The sequence below is a fragment of the Ovis canadensis genome, chromosome 9, assembly GCF_042477335.2.
Source record: "Ovis canadensis isolate MfBH-ARS-UI-01 breed Bighorn chromosome 9, ARS-UI_OviCan_v2, whole genome shotgun sequence".
NCBI classification, from domain to species: Eukaryota; Metazoa; Chordata; class Mammalia; order Artiodactyla; family Bovidae; genus Ovis; species Ovis canadensis.
Window position 1 is genome coordinate 59,690,291 of NC_091253.1, and position 18,783 is coordinate 59,709,073.

The 18,783-nt window shown below is 42.7% G+C and overlaps 1 protein-coding gene across 1 annotated transcript in view; it reads left to right on the plus strand.

The window, feature by feature from the left end:
- Nucleotides 1-18,057, plus strand: part of RDH10 (retinol dehydrogenase 10) — a 31,605-nt gene extending 13,548 nt beyond the window's left edge. Inside the window, exons 3-6 of the mRNA XM_069601037.1 lie at nucleotides 13,149-13,247; nucleotides 14,467-14,612; nucleotides 16,411-16,542; nucleotides 16,650-18,057. Coding sequence (XP_069457138.1) covers nucleotides 13,149-13,247; nucleotides 14,467-14,612; nucleotides 16,411-16,542; nucleotides 16,650-16,773 — 501 coding nt within the window. The 3' untranslated portion in view covers nucleotides 16,774-18,057. The remainder of the gene's footprint in view (nucleotides 1-13,148; nucleotides 13,248-14,466; nucleotides 14,613-16,410; nucleotides 16,543-16,649) is intronic.
- The last annotated feature ends 726 nt before the right edge of the window (nucleotides 18,058-18,783 follow it).

The window sequence follows — 18,783 nt, forward strand, 5'->3', positions numbered from 1 at the left end:
TCAAAACTCAAGTTCACACCTGTCAGGGACCATTTTCCTAAACGCTCTGAAGCTAAAATTAAGTGAACCACAGGGAGGAAAAAAAAAAAAAGAATATCCTCTCATAATGATGATAAGACTTCCAACACGGCAGCAAATGCTGCTAGAATATTGAACAAGGAAGGGCAATTACCGCCGCAAACTTGAGTGCTGTCAAACGAGCCCAACTGACAAGCCACTTACAGTGAATTCACATTTGGAAACACAACATGACTTGGTCGGTGAAACTTCCAAAGATCCCACAAAGATGTGTGAAAGGTGGCAGCGATGTTAAAATTGGAAACACTGGCATTGTTGGGGGGGCTTGTGGAAACCAAAGTGTTTCTCTCTCATTTGCCGCTTGCATAAAAATGTGAATTTCCTGCCTTGCCTTCAAATGGCTTAGTACTGAGATTGCTGAATATTAACACGGTTCAGCTTCTCAGTGTTACTCTAAACAATGAGGCTCAAAATAACACTTCCCAAATCAGTGTAACTGGGAAAATATTTGTGGTGTAACTTATGTAAGCACATGGGTAGCTTGAGGACAAGTGAAAACTTCAAATTCAAAGCCTGAATTTTTTCCCACCTGCAAATTGTAATTAACATACTGCCCCCTACTGATTTCTCAAGGGTCTTTTAAGTGAGGATAGTTCTGTAATCTCTCTGGAAAGAGAAACCTCAGGTCTGATAAATCATTGTTAAATAGTTCAGGACTGACTTTTAGTATTTTTATATTTGCTGGACTCTCCTTCATCAAGCAGTGTCATTTGTGTTTTGAAACGGTGGTTCTCTGACCCCCAGAACAGAACTGAAGAAAAGGATTAGAGAAGAGGTGTTACTGGAAAGTGTCTGTTGTTTCTGAGCATCTCTCAGGATTCTGGAGGAAGAGAAGAGGTGTTACTGGAAAGTGTGTGTGGTTCCTGAGCATCTCCCAGGATTCTGGAGGAAGAGAAGTGTTACTGGAAAGTGTCTGTTGTTTCTGAGCATCTCCCAGGATTCTGGAGGAAGAGGGCGGGCAGCTGTCAGCCCCGGGTGTGTGAGACCGTTTCTGGTGGTCCAGTCCTGGGTTTTTGCCGGAAGTGTGGTCTGACACTGCCCGGAGGGCAGGGGGCCTGGGAACCATACATGGTAAGAACCTGGAACTGGCAGGAACTTGAAGAAACAGCATAACCAAAAATAGATAGCACTTCTAACCCAAGTAACCCATAAATATATGCTTGATTAGCCTTGGGTGCATTTACTGTACTTTTATATAGCGCTTAAATTTTACAAAGCCCTTTCATGAATGCTCTTCTCTCATTTGCTCCTCACAGCAACTCTCAATTAAGTGGAGCCATTATCCCCATTTTTATAGATGAGGAGATAAACCGAAAGAGGCTATGGGACTTGCCTAAGGGCTCCACTGGGGAGGGAAGAATCTAGGAGCTAGACCCTCAGCCTAGGACCTTAGTTTGTGTGTGAGCACTCAGTCATGTCGGGCTCTTTGTGACTCCACGGACTGTAGCGCATCAGACTTCTCTGTCCATGGAATTCTCCAGGCAAGAATACTGGAGTATATCCATTCCCTTCTCCAGGGGATCCTTCCTGACCCAGGGGGTCAAACCAAGGTCTTCCCACATTGCAAGCAGATTCTTCACCATCTATCTAAGCCACTAGGGAAGCCCAGAACCTTAGTGTAGAAGCTCTGCAGATACTTCTCCAGGCCACATGTTCTAAGGTGAATTCTCCTATGAGTCGCTTTTGTTTGTGCCCTGTGGTATACTGTATGAATACACCTTCAAATGTTCTTTTTTTTTTTTTAATTAGCATGGTTAGTTTAGCAATGACTAATTAACCCTAACTTAATATCGCCAAAAGTCTCCATAAATTAGATAAGCATGTAAAATTATAAAGAACCAGTACCACACTACAGTTTTATTACCAAAGCCCAAGTCATGTGTTTTTCTATAAATTTCTGTGGTCTGTAGCTGAGGTGGTTACTTCATTGAGGAGAGTGTGGAGTATCCTTAGCCACCCAGCTTCCTTCTCTTCCTAATTTGCAGGTCAGCACTGACAGACACAGAAAGTAATGAATAAAAAGGGCTCTTCTAGATGGACCGGCTGAACAAAGTTCTGTAAATACTTGGTACTGAAATGTCAATAACAGTGTGATTTGAGTTTTGGTTTCTGTTGGTTTGTTCTAGGCTTATCTCCTGGAAAATGTAAAACCTTTATTCAGTTATATAATAATCTTATGAGATCAGAATTCCAGATAACTCCACGAGCTTTGCTTAGAAAACGTAATCATGGATTCTCAAAATTGTGCAGCTTTGGCCAGCTGATAGTGTCCCAATTTGTGGACTAAGCATCTGACTTTTAAAGGAATAGTTCTTTTCCTATTAGGGTTTTCTCATAGGCTAATTGAAGCATGAAAACCACAAAAGATAAATGTGGAAAATTTTTAAAGGTGAATATTGAGGCTAAAAAGGTCTAAATTCCTTGCCTTGAAAACTAAGCCATCAAAGCTCTGTAGATAAAGGGAAAGGATTTTGAAATCTTCTGGATCTCTTTTTGAAAGCTTGTTCTAATGTGGATGGCGGTGTCTTAGTCCATTTGGGCAGCTTGAGCAAAGAACCATGGACTGAGGGGCATATAAACAACAGGAATTTTTTGCTTACAGTTCTGGAGGCTGGACGAAGTCAAAGTCAAGGCTCTGGGAGATGGGTTGTCTGGTGAGGACCCATTCCCTGGTTTCTAGACAGCTATCTTTGCTGTATCTTCACATGGTGGAAGGGGGAAGGGTCTCTTTTACAAGGGCACATACCCTGTTCATGAGGGCCCTACCTTCATGACCCAGTAACATCACATTGGGCATTAGGTTTCAGCATGAATTTTGGAGGGGCACACAAGCATTCAAACTACAGCAGAGGGGCTTGCTGGTGCTAAAATGGAACCAAGGCAAGTACATAAACAGTCAGCCTATAAACTCCCATCGTTGGCCATACAAATCTCCCAGGGCTCTTGACGTCAATTTGAACTGGTGTTTGTCTGACAAAACATTATTGCGGAAAAGATGTGTGGAGTGGAGAACGGGACTTCTCAAGCCCAGATACCCTGGTTCAGAGAACACAGGTAGGAGAGATGGCAGAGAAATTAGTCTGCCTTTGTTGTTGAATTTCTAGGAGAAATCGATTTGAAGCCACTTGACGTTTGGAGTAGACATTAGCTGGCTCACACTGTAACCTTCTACTCAGCCTGTGGTCCAGAGCAGTAGTGTTACCTGCCAGGCTGCACATTAGGAAACTTAGGCCTCTCCCACACCTCCTGGGTCAGGGTCTGCACTTGATTTAGATGCCAAGTGGTTCTTGTGCACATCACAGTTAGTGGAGGAACTGCTCTCGAGCATGTATTTCCATTCCCACTTTCTCAGTAGTCTCTGCATGTATTTTCCCCAGAGCTAGGACTTAGGACTTTTGTAGGCTAGAAAAATGCCAGACCATGGACTCTGGGGTCCATCCTTGTCTAGGATTTTGATTGTTTTGTTTTTGTGGTTCCAGGCCATTGTTAAAAGATGCTCTCTTGCCCACTCCTCCCCTTGGTTGCTGTGCCCAGGATGGAGTTCACACAGTGCACTAAAGAGCTATGTTCTTCCTGCCTAGGACCAAAACAACTGTCTGAAAACAAGTTGCAGGAGGGCAGAGGCCTTGCCTCTTGTGCATCCCCCTCCTCCACTCCTGGTCCCTGCAAATCATCAGCATTATTTACCTTCAACAGTATTTCTGAAGTGAGTGCTAGAGTGGTGGTTTGAAGGTTTTGACATGTAAACTAAAAAGAATGGGCTTTTGAGCCTAACCCAATCAACAAGTGGTTGAATGTAAGCTGTGAATTTTAAGTTGTGATTTTTTTTTTCAAGTCTTCCAAAGCTAGAAAATGTGATGACAATATGAGAATTAGAGCTCAGAAAAAAATCATCACTGGACCACATGGAACCTAATTTACTAATGTGCATATTCCTTCTAAAGAGTGGTTCTCATGGGGACTCTTCCTCCCCAGGGGCATTTGGCCACATCTAAAGACATTTTCCTGGGTCAGAACTGGTGGGGTTATTTCTGGCATCTAGTGGGTAGAGGCCGGAGATACTGCTTAACATCCTACAATGCACAAGACAGCCCTCCCACAGTATAAAATTATCCAGCACAAAATGTCAGTGGTGCTGAGGGCAAGATGACTCTCTTCTCAGGGTCTCAAATGCAGCTGCACAACAGAGTCACCTGGGGAACGGTGGCTTTGGTACTGAACTCCCTCCGGGGTATAACTGCTCCAGGGTGTGCCCCGGCACCAGAAGAAACTTCCCCAGATGATTCCAATGTATAGCGTAGTTTGAGAACCGATTTCTAGAAAACATGGCTTTTACAATCCATAAGTTTCTTTCAGAAGGGCTTCCCAGGTGGCTCAGTGGTAAAGAATCTGCCTGCCAGTGCAGAAGACGGGTGGGCTTGATCCCTGGGTTAGCAAGATCCCCTGGAGGAGGAGATGGCAACCCACTCCAGGATTCTTGCCTAGTAAATCCCATGGGCAGAGGAGTCTGGCAGGTTACAGTCCATGCGATTGCAAAGATGTTTTTAAACGATGCCTAGCACAATACAGGTGCCTCATAGACCCTCATACACAGTGAGTGAGTTCTAAATTGTTACAGTGCATGCCTAAGAATAAAGAAAGTTTTTAGGAGTAAGCTCATGATGAGATGTACCTTGAGTTTAGGTAAAGATTTTGATTTTCTATAAAGACTCCTACAAGAAGCACCCTAGAAGGTAGAGAAGAATTTGGCACATATGAAGTACAAGAGATGACAGAAGGTGATCATGGGGGCCTTGCTGGGCTGTGGTTTGGGGGCGGGGGTGGGGTGGGGTGGGGGGCGACCTACCACCTAGGCAGTGGCTGAGCCCTTGTGCCTGTGGATGTGCCTCCTGAAAGTGGTTACCAGTCTCTGGAGCAGAACTGAAGCCCCTGCCCTTGGGAAGATCTGTCTTTATTACACTTTTGGTGATTTGAAAGCAAAGCAAAGGGATTAATGACAACCTGTTGTTAGCAGACTATTTGCAATTTTTCAGGCGATTTTCACTGTTCTATAAAGAGTTATTAAATCGGGGAAAGGGCCCGAGCTAGAGCTCATGGCACACTCCTTTGATCATCTAGGATTCAGCTGGGGGAGGGTCAGGGAATGTAGCATTTCGGAACCAGTGGGCAGTATTCATTGTCTCGCTCTTTTTTTTTTTTTCATCGTTTCTTTTAACACACTGGGCTTTTGTGGACTCAAGTAAAAGACAGAAAAATGATTGTAATTTTTGTTTTACTAGGTAAGAGGCATGGATTCAAATTATCTTACTGTAAAAGGCACAGTCATGACAGCATATAAATGTTTAACGAACAGATATTTTTATTGCTCACCAGATTGGCAACTGCGCTAATGGAGTTGATACCTTACTGAGTCATTTATGAGAGTCTTAGGCAAGTAATACCTCAGTGTTAAGACTTGTGTATTGAGCACGCAGTGGGAATCGAAGAACGAATGATTGGATATAAGCCGCCGTCACACTTTTGAGCTAAGAAATCTTGCCTCTCTCCTTTTTATCTCCCAAATGAGTTAAGCCAAGAGAGGTCAATTAACAAGGAAGGTTAAGTGATTGACAGTCAGAACTACGTGATCTCTGTACAGTAAAGACCAGTGTACTTTCCAGACACATTGAGTTTTTAAGTCCTTTCCTTTCTGGCATTTCTGCACAGTGAACTCTGAAGTGTCAGGGAATGTTGATATCTGAATCCCTGCCTCAAGCTAGATCCATCCTATGTTTTAACAGTGGGAAGGCAAGTTAATGAAGCATTTATTTTTGCTGAATAACTAATGGTGTCATCATCTAGGTGTTCCTTTGAAAAGCCCAGCTCTTTTATTAGCTTCTCGGTTGCAGGGCAACTGCAGGAGTAGACTCGTGCATGTGTGTTAAGTATTAACTGCTGATGCCTCTAAATGTTAAACCAATCCCTGTGGGCTCAGAATAATTAGAAAAAGGACAGTAGCTGTAACATTGATAGGAATTTGATGATCATGACATATTCTCTACAGCTAAAGAGAGAGTATTTTATATCAAGCACATAGAGACTTTGATGAACATCTTAAGTCTGAGACTCATTCCAGCCTTCAGTATGTTTGAGACTCTATTGCACAATTTGTCAGGACATCTTTCTTGTCACTACAAACATACCCGAACAGGAAAGGGAGAAAAGGGCTGTCGTCGCATTACATAAATTTCTGAATTTGTGTTGGATTCCTAGATGGCGCAGTGGTACAGAACCCACCAGTGCAAGAGACACTAGAGACACAGGTTCGATCCCTGGGTCAGAAAGACTCCCTGGAGAAGGAAATGGCAACCCACTCCAGTATTCTTGCCTGGAAAATTTCAAGGACAGAGGAGCCTGATGGGCTGCAGTCCATGGGGTCTCAGAGATTCAGACACAACTGAACATCAGCAAGCACCTTGTGAACTGCAAATGAAGTATTGAAAGCCAGTGTGTTGCTAGCAAATACAGATTTGAGTTTGACTTCCTAATTGAAGATAATTTTGTAATGAAAATTCTCAAGTTACAGTTTCTGTGGCCAAAATGAAGTTTACAACATTGGTGGTCAGTACATGGATTAAACAGATACCTGTAAATCGAAAGGATTAAGATTATTTATTTAGGCATGTGTTCCTTTCCCAAATTAGCTTGGGAGCATGTCACCCTTTTTTAATCTTTGAACACACTAATGATTTATCCTATCTTTTTAAACCCAGTTCCCTACATTTTCAGCAGTTTGTAGTGTCAAGTCATAGCTTTCCAGGAGCAATGACTGAGTTTTCAGAGGAATGTGCCACCAGATGTCATTTTAGCCTTGTAAATAAACAGTATGTCCCTTTGTGATTCTGATAAAGACAAGTAACTCTCATAGCGACACAGGCAGAAATAGCAAAACACCAAGGAGGGTCATTGAGCTGTTTGGAGGGATACCACAAGCCTGTCAGTTAAATGTTCTTTGTTTAATAGAATCTCTATTGCATTTTTTCCAAATCATACATATTGCTCTTATTTGGAAATTCTGAAAAACCTTAAACATACATCAGAAAACTGTCCAATACATGTGCTAATGGCATTAAGCCTTTTCCCATCATAATATGATTTTTGGTCCCCTTTAGGAATGAAGGGGACCTGAACTTCCCTGGTAGCTTAAACGGTAAAGCATCTGCCTATAATGCAGGAGACCTGGGTTCAGTCCCTGGGTTGGGAAAATCCTCTGGAGAAGGAAATGGCAACCCACTCCAGTACTCTTGCCTGGAAAATCCCGTGGACGGAGGATCCTGGAGAGCCACAGTCCATAAAGTCTAAAAGAGTAGGACATGACTGAGCGACTTCACTTAGAAGTGAAAGTTTTCTGTGTTATTTTTGGACATTTGGGTGAGAAAGAAATACTTCAAAATGATTTTTAAGATGACTTTTCTTGAATTAACCGCATGACAGTCAGGTAAATGCACAAAAATAGAGGATGTAGCCTTTTCCTATTGTGAGAAATTAGCTTTGCTCCTTCCTTAGTGTCCATTAACCTTGAAAAACTTGCAAATATGGAAAACATATTCTGAGTGTTTTACCTATACCTTTAAAATGTCATCAATCTCGAAATTTCTCGAGTCAGACTTTGCCGGATACCGCATTTCTTCACATTCTCTTTTGTTTAACTTTAGGTTAATTTGTCCTGACAGTGCAGCTGCAGGCTCTGCATTGCAGTCTGTCATTAAGAGCACCAAGAATGGTCTGGAGGGTTGGAACTGTTGGGAGTTAATTTGGCGTAAACCTAACACTCAAAGATTTCTTAAGATATGACATGTCATGTCTATGTCCAGTCACACTTCTGTTTAAGAAGTTCTTGTTTATATTATAAATATGACCTTTACAGTTATCTTTCAAAGGTCCCAATGCTTTGAAGAGGAACCCTGAGGAGCTATGGAGATATTAAACTTGCGAAGCATGTTTTCATAGCAATGTCAGTGTCCATTTGAATATCCTTCTTCTTTCTTTTCTTTTTAGTCACATAGCAACCCTGTCAGTCAGTTGCAGGTTATGATTTTGGAGTCTTGTGATAAAATTCAACACAGGTCATCAAAAGTCTCTTATCACACTTTTTAGCCAGAGTCCATTACTAAAAGTTTTCTCTTTTGCAGATAAACTAATCCCACAGGGTCCCTTCCAACTCTAAATTGTCTCACTGAACATACAAATTGGTATATACTGGTCGCTGACTCAGCCCCCCACCCCTGCCCCCATCAAGAGTCAACCACGTTTTCCTGATGACAAACTGGATGTCCTCCCCTGTGTCTCAGACATTTGAATAAGAGGACAAATATTGGAGTGCAGGCTTCCCTGGTGGCTCAGTTGGTAAAGAATCTGTCTGCAGTGCAGGAGACCCAGGTTCAGTCCCTGAATGGGGAAGAGAAACAGGAACCCACTCCAATGTTCTTGCCTGGGAAATCCCTTGGACAGAAGAGCCTGGCCAGCTACAGTCCATAGGATCGCAAAGAGACTCAGCGATTATACCGCCACCACCAAATAGGACCTAAAGTCCCCATCAGCACAGTCAGACTTAGGCTAAGCCTCAAGCTAACCTGGCCAGCTACCGTTGGGACCTGCTAACTCTGGTGACTGATGAAATGTACTTCCTTTAGAGATCGCTTGACTAGCTGGTAAACTAGTCATAATAAACTAGTCATAAACTCCTGATAATTCGTCCTTCAGCGGTGTTTAGGAGGCTCTCTGAGTTGCCCCTCTCAGATTCACTGTCGGCAGCCCGTGGGTGAATTTACACTCAAACCTTTTCGGTGTGAGCAGATTTGCTCTTTATGTTCTTCTAACGAGTCTGAGACAAAGTTGAAGATCACGAACCTGAGCTTGAACTGACTGGTGTCATGGCAACTAGCACTTCACCTCTTGCTGGTCCCCCTCTCACGCGTGCTACGATATTTGTGCACATTAGTAATTCATTACAAAGTGCCAGGTTTCTTTGTGCTGTCAAACCGTGTCAGGGACAGAATATGATGTGCTATCTCAGATGTCACCCACCAGACTGTCGAGGGCAAGAGTAATTAGAAAGGAAAACTTGTCGGGTTACTCTGGAAAGTTCCCGAGAACACGATGCTTTCTCGCCACCCATTTACAGTCTTTTTTTTTATTCCTAACATAAGGCCCAGGCTTCGTGTTGATCAAAGCGTATGTGGTAATGCGTCCCAGACACAAGGCAGGGGTTTGGTTGTGGAAAGAACGCCTGGGCAGTAATTGCTCGCCTCCATTCAGGCAGCAAAGGAAATGATTAACAGCCTCAGTGCTCAGTCACGTGGATCAGGCTCCAGCCTGAGCCGTGCAAACTTAGGTTTAAAAAGAAACCTGAGCAGCCCCGGTATGAAAGCTTTTCCCCCAGGCTTGCCTCCGCCCGGCACCCAGAAGGAGCGGAGTGGTGGCCGCCAGCTTTGGAAAGCAATCAGTTGGGGTCCCAAGGCCACCCGGCCCTTGAATGGCTCACTTCCCCTCCCAGTTTCCTCAGCGCCTGGTGTGTTGTCCCTGGTTTGCTAGGAATTGTAGTAACTAGTGTTAGACCTGTAAGTAGTGAGCCTTTCTAGATGAACATAGGCCTTTGCCTTGGAAGGTAGGAAGCATAATGACACACTGGGTTTTGTTTCTACAGAAGGCCAAATTTGTCCCTGGATGGGGAAAAGAAGTCACATATTTTACAAGAATCTTTGACTTGTCACACCCCTTTAAAAAAAAAAAATCAACCCCTCCCTCTAAAGAAAGCTTCATACTAAAACAAACAAACCTGTGTCACACTTTACTAGCTACTTAAAATGAAGCCAGTTTCCCTAAAAAATATGTTTACAACACACAGTTGGAAAAGACTTTAGTCACATAGCTATATTTGGATCCTTTTGTTTCTCTTGTTCTTTATTTCCTTTAAGCACAAACTGAGGAGCTTAAATGTCCCTCCAAACTACTTTGTGGGGTGGGAGGGGAAGCAGGTTCAAATCAGACTTTTTAGAATATGCAGCTGCAGCACGCTGTCTTTGTGAAGGATAAACCAGAACTGTTTTCTATTTGTTGTACTGACGTAACACTGTTTGGTGCTGGTGAGTATGCCAAGTTGCTTCAGTCATGTCCGACTATTTGCAACCCCATTGACTGAAACCCGTCAGGCTCCTCTGTCCATGGGATTCTCCAGGCAAGAATAGTGGAGTGAGTTGCCATGCCCTTCTCCAGGGGATCTTTCCAACCCAGGGATCGAACCCACATCTCCTCTGTCTCTTGCATTGGCAGGCGGCTTCTTTACTACTGGTACCACCTGAGTATAAAAGTCTGCTTAGAGACAGGAATGAGACCTGCTCACATGTTCCCCATCATTGCTTGGCCAGACTGTAATCAGGTCCTGCGTGTAGTAGGTGTTCAAGAAATACTGGTTGAAGGAATAAGTTAATTCCAGCAGGGCTAGAGGGGACATGAATCCATTTTAGAACCTTGCAAGAAATTAAAAACCATGAGGAACTTAAAACAGTTACCTGCCTTAATATGTGCTGGGATATGGATTAGTCCTTTAACACCTGCAGCCACCAACATGGAGCACAAACATGGAGGAGTCATTAGAGCCAGCCCACTGGGCATCTGGGTTTCTGGGGAGGGCTGGCCACCTGGTAGAGTTAGCATGGATGCAGGCTAGGGATGACCACGGTCAGCAACTTGGAATTGTCGTAACCACGTAGCAAATTCCTGCTAGTATTCTGTACTGTATGAAATTGCTTAGGATTTACTCTCAAGTCCTTCTATTTTCTTAACTTAAAAATTGGACCTTCATGCTAAATCTATCCTCTTCCAAGACGAGGGAAACTATTAATACTCAGAAGTGATCTCTAGATAATGTCAAGACTAAATTTTATACTTTTGAGCTAATCTAGAAACAATTGATTATAATCAGATATTTAAAAGAAGACTCATAGGCATGAGTACTGAAGGATATGTTTTTAGTTTAGATTGATGTAGATAAGTTTCCCTGTGATGTTACGTTATTGTAATTCTGTGATATAGTGCTCATATACAGGTTATAAAGCCTAGAGTTTGCAGGTGCTGTAAACTGAAACAATCAAAAAAACCCCAGATTACCACAGAACGTATATGTCACAATGAATGATACTGGTTATATGGACAAAGTCAAGGTGAATGGAATAACATTAACACTCTTAACTACCTGTGTTAGAGAATTTTTAAGGGGCTCCGGTGACATAATTAACATAAAGCACTTTGAAAAGTGTGAGAGGCTATGTAAATATGTGATTGATATTACACTTTGAGTTCTATAAGAAGACTTTGGGGGCAGATTGTCAGAGAAGAGTTGAGTTCATGGGTAAAACTGTACAGATGAGAATAAGCATGACCCAGGCTTCCCTAGTAGCTCAGTTGATAAAGAATCTGCCTGCAATGCAGGAGACCCCACTTCGATTCCTGGGTTGGGAAGATCCTCTGGAGAAGGAATAGGGTACCCACCGCAGTATTCTTGGTCTTCCCTTGTGGCTCAGCTGGTAAAGAATCCGCCTGCAGTGAGGGAGACCTGGGTTCGATTCCTGGGTTGGGAAGATCCCCTGGAGAAGGAAAAGGCTACCCACTCCGGTATTGTGGCCTGGAGAATTCCATGGACTGTATAGTCCATGGGGTTGCAAAGAGTTGGACATGATTGAGCGACTTTCAGGGAACAACAGTGCAGAGCCACAATGGATGTAAGTGGAGACTGAGGGGTTATATGATGATCAGAAGTCAGACTGGGGAAGACCTTGGGCTGCTTCACAAAATTTCATCTGACAACTGAATGCATCATGGATTGGAGCATGGAAAAAACTTCAAAATTAATGGACTGACTGTTTGATCTTGTCCACACAAAAGTTATCAGAGCAAATCAAATACGCCTGCAAAAATTCAGTGATGTCTTAACCAGGAAATCTTCTGAGGAGGGAATGCAGCACTTCTTTAAGTCCACTGGGTAGTGTTGGGCTTTTTTTCTTAACTTCATAAATCATGGGAAGCTGTGTTGGCAGTGGGATATAACTCAGCAGTAGATGGATTGCTCTTTGCTGCTTTCTTTTAGGAAGCAGGTTATAAAACTGTTGGAAGCCTAGTGGAGTAGTTAATAGATTATCTTAAGCAATTTGAAGTAATTTAAAAAAAGAAAAATTACAGCTTTGCGTCTTGAAGGCATGAAAGCTAGAGGGAAAAGAGAAGTTTAGTGAAATGAGAAATGGATGCCACCTCTGGGTCCACTGCCCTGGAGCTTCTGCCACATGCTCTGTCCCCCTGCGGGTGGTCACCTGCCTCCACGGGAAAGACATTCCCCAAGAAACCCCACAGCAGAGCTTGGCCAGTCAGATGCCGTGAGCTGTTGTCATGTAAAGTTAGCATTAGGACACAGTTTTCATTAAAACTATTCTGTACTTTTACCCTCTTTCTTTACACCTAAAATACTTCACCTCCTGTGAGTAGACTGATAATACAGCTTGGATGTTTGAAGATGCTGCTGGAATATCTCAGCCTTCATAGGTCTGTTGCTGAGTAGACGTAGTCATGAGGCAAACATTACAGGAGCCTCCTATTTGTGGGCAGCGGGAGGTCCCTCCCAGACCATGAGATGCTGCACTCAACTGTCACAAGCATGAAAAGATCTCTGACCCAGGAGTAGTTTAGATTAGCAGATAACTCACTTGAAAGGTGATAAAGAGCCTTCTCCTAATGGCTTTCTTTTCATCTCTGGACATGGTCCCCGAAAGCGTTTGTATTACAGTCTTGTGGGTCACGGCTTGTAATAGGCCTGCCATGCCGATGACACGGTGCTAAGTGAACCAGGACGCTTCAGGGACCTTCTGTTTTTGATGAATGTGAAATATTTTAAAACAAATTGGGGAATGTAGCATTATACCAATAAAACTTTGCTTCATGATCTTGAGTTGGTGGGGTTTTGGTTTGGTTTCATTGTTTTTTTGTTTTTTAGGTGAAATCCATAGGTCAGTTCTGAAGCTTACATCTTCCTTTTCTTTCAGACCACTAAGGCTTTTCTTCCTACCATGCTGGAGATTAATCATGGTCATATTGTGACAGTTGCGAGTTCCTTGGGATTGTTCAGCACTGCTGGAGTTGAGGTTTGTCATTATAAAGCATTTCCTTCTTTCAATCAGTTCATCTCGTCACAAATAGACTACAGTTCTAGAAGCGTGCATGCTGCCCTCATATTCCTGCAAGCCTCTGGAAGCTACCTGTGTGCTGTTTGTAGAGTGCAGCCCAGCACCCATCAGCTCTATATATTCTGCCATAAACTTACACTAGTTTGACACACCAACAGCAGCAGCAGAAGTAGGTGGGCCAGGCTTCAGTATGGCCCCATTCTCATTAGCAGTTTTACTTGACGACAGTGGGAAGTAAAGGGTCAGGATGTAAAGACGACAGGGTCAGGATGAAACTGGAGGGCACTGGCAGTGCCCCAGAGAACAGATAAATGAGGCTAAAGGTTGACACTCTGTTTTGGTCAACTTGTCAAAAGTGAGCTATCTTGTGTTAGCTCATCAGATGAGATGGTTAAGGGTGGGTATGAGGTGTCTGCATGTTTAAGTCTGTGGAACTGGGCCTAATCAGATGCTGTTCTTCACCAACTTCAAGTTACAAAGCATGCATGTGTTTGTTGTTCCATGCTGTTTGTCCCACGGGTGCCTGTAGCAGAAAATAGGAAACATCAGCCCATGCAAATATGCGAAAGGATGTGCAAGAGACAGCTTCTACATTGTACATTTCCATTCCTAAATTTAAATTTGGGTAATGGAGAAGAACTTCCTTTCTATACCGTGAGTCCTTAGGTTGAATTCTAGTTGAAGTTTACAAGGTGGAATTATCATTTCCATTTTCACTTGGCCCTTAGAAAGAAGATTGGATCATAACAGCTCATAACTCCAGCTCTAGTCTCCTTTGTTCTCCTAGCATTAATTTAAACAAACTGGTTTTTCAGTCTCCTTTACTGAACAAGAGGCCATTTGTAAATTTTCCAGACACTTCAAAGTGAGCCTCTCTCCATTTTTAGCCCCAGCTTGTTAGCTTTCATAGACTCCTTTGTGGTAACTTCCCCCAAAGTAATCTGATACTTCGTTGATGTGGCAAAAAGTGTTCATCTGTTTCTGCTGTTGCTTTGAAAATATTATTTCTGCACCAAACCACATCAGATACCTGTCTTTTAGAATGCTCTCCTTTTTTTTGCTTAGTCACCTGTAACCTTTTGTATCAGACATGTAACCTGAGTAACGGGGCAACCTGGGGCTTGGTCTGGAATGTGCACTATACTGAGTACCTCTGCCCTCTCTGCTTTGCTCCCAGGACTACTGCGCCAGTAAATTTGGAGTTGTGGGTTTTCATGAATCCCTGAGCCATGAGTTAAAGGCTGCAGAGAAGGATGGAATTAAAACAACGTTGGTCTGCCCTTACCTGGTGGACACTGGCATGTTCAGGGGCTGCCGAATCAGGTCAGTAAAGGACCTGCCTGAATGTTGACGATTAGCAGTTCTGACAGATCATCTTTCCATCTTGGGAGACTATGTGAAATCAGTCAAATCTCCAACCATAAACAGCCTGGCACTTCAACAGCTGACATTTTAGCTCACGTGTAGTTTTCATTGGTCAAGGTTTGTCAAGCTGATGCGTGTGTGATTGACAAGCAAGGGCTGGTATTAATTTGCAGAAGGCAAGGAGCGTCAGTAGGAAATGACCTCTCTGTTCCGAGCAAATACCTAGGATTTTACTTAGAAGCTACTTTGGAAGTTATTTTCTTTCTTTAACATCAGTGTAGTTAGTGCACAGTCCCTCAATCATGCCCAACTCTTTGCAACCCTGTGGACTGTAGCCGGCCAGGCTCCTCTGTCCATGGGATCCTCCAGGCAAGAACACTGGAGCAGGTTACTGTGCCCTCCAGGGGATCTTCCCAACCCAGGGATCAAACCCGCATCTCTTGCACCTCCTGCATTGGCAGGCGGGTTCTTTACCACTGCATCACCTGGGAAGCCCTTAACATCCATGTTTGCACATAAATATGACTTTGGTTTGGATACAGAACAGTGTCACTGCCACTGAGGAGGGTGGCCTTTCTTCCGAAAAGACCCTTCCCACATTTGGGGACTTCCTTTTTGCAGAGAGTGTCTGTAGCTAGAGTTACTCTGACAGAATGAGAAGAAACATTGAGATTTTCTACAAATGAAATAAAACACCCCCACACTTTGAAAGGAGGCACGTGGGAATAGCCATGTCAAGTCACATCTGACTCGAGCTACACAGAATAAACAAGGCCATGACTCACGAAGAGGACACTTGCAGAGACATGCCCACTGCAAGATCTTGGCTTAGATGAATTTGAAAGACAAAGCGAGATAAGTGAGCCAGTTCCCGGTGGCTCAGGGCCAATCTTGACACATCCTGAACCTGGGCCGGCTATGAAGTGAGTGGAGGTGGCTTGAGTCATTTCAATCTCAGGCTGAGTCCAGGTCCAGACTGGGAGTGGACTGGACCCCACCTCTTTTTCTGTGTGTGTGTGTTTGTGTTGGTTTGGCTTTTGCCTCTTATAAACTTAAGAACCAGTTGCAGAGGGTCTGAGGAGCTCTGTCTCCTCTTTAGCATCATGACGGGTGTCCAAAGCTCTTGGGGGTGGGCAATGAAAAGTGAGGGGGTAAATTCTGTTAAGTTACTTCTACGGGTATCTGGATGAATTCGGCTGAAGGTAGGCTGTCTCATGTGCACTTCATTTCAGAGACACCCCCCTCACTCCTCTCCCCACCCCCCAAAAAAAGCCCCAGGCTTTTCCTCTCCAGGCATCCAGGGAGGCACACAGCTGAATTTTCTTTCACTCAGGAAGGTTTATGTCGGTGTTTACACACCATCATTTGAACTACGCTTAATGCTAAGTTTGGCATCCTGTTTGGGTTTACTGTTACGTCAGACACCCTCTCTTTTTTCAATTGAAAGAAAAAAATAATAATAATTTGAAATACATTCCAAGGCATTTTGAAAACACAACTTTCTCACTTTACAGAAAAGCAGACCAATTCTGCTTTTCTTTAAAAAAAAAAAAAAAAACTTGTTTTCCAGACAATGCAAATAAAATATGTTCATAGTAGGAAAGTTTGGAAAATACAGTGAAAGCACAATGAAGTGAACAAACAGATTGCAAATCCTGTTGCTCAGATAACATCACCCTTCGTGTTTTGATGTGTATTTCTAGCCTTCCATATTTTGTGTGAATTCTTAATTTAATCTTGAATGTGTAACTCCCAGGAAAGAAATCGAGCCTTTCCTGCCCCCTCTGAAGCCCGATTACTGCGTGAAGCAGGCCATGAAAGCCATCCTCACCGACCAGCCCATGATCTGCACCCCCCGGCTCATGTACATCGTGACCTTCATGAAGAGGTGAGTGTGAGGGGCCTACCCCCTTGGCGGGCCTTCCCACACCCACCCTGTAACTTAACGAACACACCACATCTCACGTTTGCTACCTGTGACTCTTCCTTTTCCAGCATCCTCCCTTTTGAAGCAGTTGTGTGCATGTATCGGTTCCTAGGAGCAGACAAGTGTATGTACCCCTTTATCGCTCAAAGGAAACAAGCCACAAACAACAACGAAGCAAAAAATGGAATCTGAGGGTCTTATTTGTACAAAATATCATTTCTACCAGAAGACGATCAGGAGGATATCTTAGTCCGACCCACATCAGCTTGACTGATACTCTCTGGATTCTACATCTGTGTTTTTTTTTTTGTTTTTCAAATCAGCTTTTTACAAAAATAAATAAAGTGTAAATTAACTGACTAGAGTACTTGGAAAACGTGATCAGCAAAAGTGAGCTTAAGTCGTTGCCAACGGGGTCCTTTGCAGGCAGAACCCTAAGACCAGTCCAGTCTTTTAGACAACCGCTGTGTGATGTCGCCAGGCCACCATTATTATTATTATTTTTGGAATGAACAGGAAGTCTCAAGATGATAATGACTGTGTGTTTCATGTGTTTGTTTTCCTTCATTCCCATAGAGTTTATTAATTCTTGTAATTAATCTCTAGCAAGTTGACACCCTTGCAACTTCAAGGACTGACAGTGCTGTATTTTCTCATGTTTTCTAAATTTCAGCTCTGTAAAGCCTGTGTGGCTCTTTCATGGTGTGTGTATATACAGCCCTTTAAAAAAGGCATTTTGAAATCTCCACCAATTGGAAGTAGAGGATGTCTGATTGTTACAGTAAAGTCATGTGATCAGGTCTCTTTGTTAAAGTCACAACGACCAAATTGTTGGTCGAATTTTAAAATGTATCTCTGAGGTCTTTCCTTAAGGATCTATTCCTCTGGAGACCTATTTATCAAAAAAAAAAAAAAATCATAGATTTTCTACCTGTGAATTTTGCTGCATACAGAAAGTGCCCTTTCCTAAGAAAGTTGCTGTGTTTCATTTCTTCAGTTGGACTTTGATCTAGAATACATAGCAGCTCTGCAAAGAAACAGTTTCTAAAAGTGTGAACTTGTGCACCTAAAAACGTCCCCGTTTCTGTGCCAACTATGATTAGCAGGGGGGCAAAAATCTTACACTATGGAATACATATGGAAGGGTGTAAAGATTCTTTTGAAAGTTTTATTCACATTGTAGAACAGCAAATGACATTTTTACAGTATTTTTTTGTAAAGCAAACTATTTTGTGCCTTGAATTTGGTAAATGTGTATTAGTGAAACATTGTAAAAGTGAACTTCTACCTCTGTATCTAAATGTATACCATCCACTTGTAAATTACTATAAACTATTATGTGATTGCTCTCTTTTTTAGAATGTCTTGTTTAAATAGTGGCCAATGTTTTAGGCTATTCAAATAAGCCATCTTTTACTAATTAATTGGGAGATTTTATAAAGGAGTGATTAAATTTAAAGACAACTTACATACAAATGACTGTGTGATCATTAGTTATCAGCAGTGTTGTTGGGACAGACACTGTGTCCTTTTTTCTTTGCCATATCACTCATTAATGAAAAACGTTTGAACAGGCTTGTGTTCAGGGACACTGGTAGGTTAGGGAGCCCTACACTCACGTTTCTTATGTTACCATCTTCTCAGATTAGATACTTTATGAAGGGCTCGTTGATACTAAAGGTGGGGAGATAGAAAGAACCCCACTGCCTGTGTGTTGTCCGGCTGCACCACAGATGAGTTCTGCCATTATCCACATATAGGAAAGTACTGCCTCACCGCTAGTGTTCCAGCACTGGTCTTAAGCAATAGCTTTATTCCATGTTTAAATTTCTTTTTATAAATGATAACTAAACTTGAAGCCACTGAGGCACTGGCTATCTCTTATTTTCCATTTCGGATTTTAAGTATAGTTGACCCTCAAACATCATGGGGGTTAGAGGATCAGCCCTCCATGTAGTCAAAAATCCATGTATAATTTATAATCAGCCCCCTGTATCCATGGTTCCTCTGTTCCCCCAATCCCCATCTACTGATTCCACCAACCACGGATTGTGTAGTACTGTAGAATTTACTACTGAAAAAATATTTGTGTATAAGTAGATTGGCACAGTTCAAACATACATTATTCAAGAGTCAACTGTGCTTTGAAGTAAACCTCATATAACAACATGAGGTGGAGCCATATTTTCAGTGGTTCTCCAG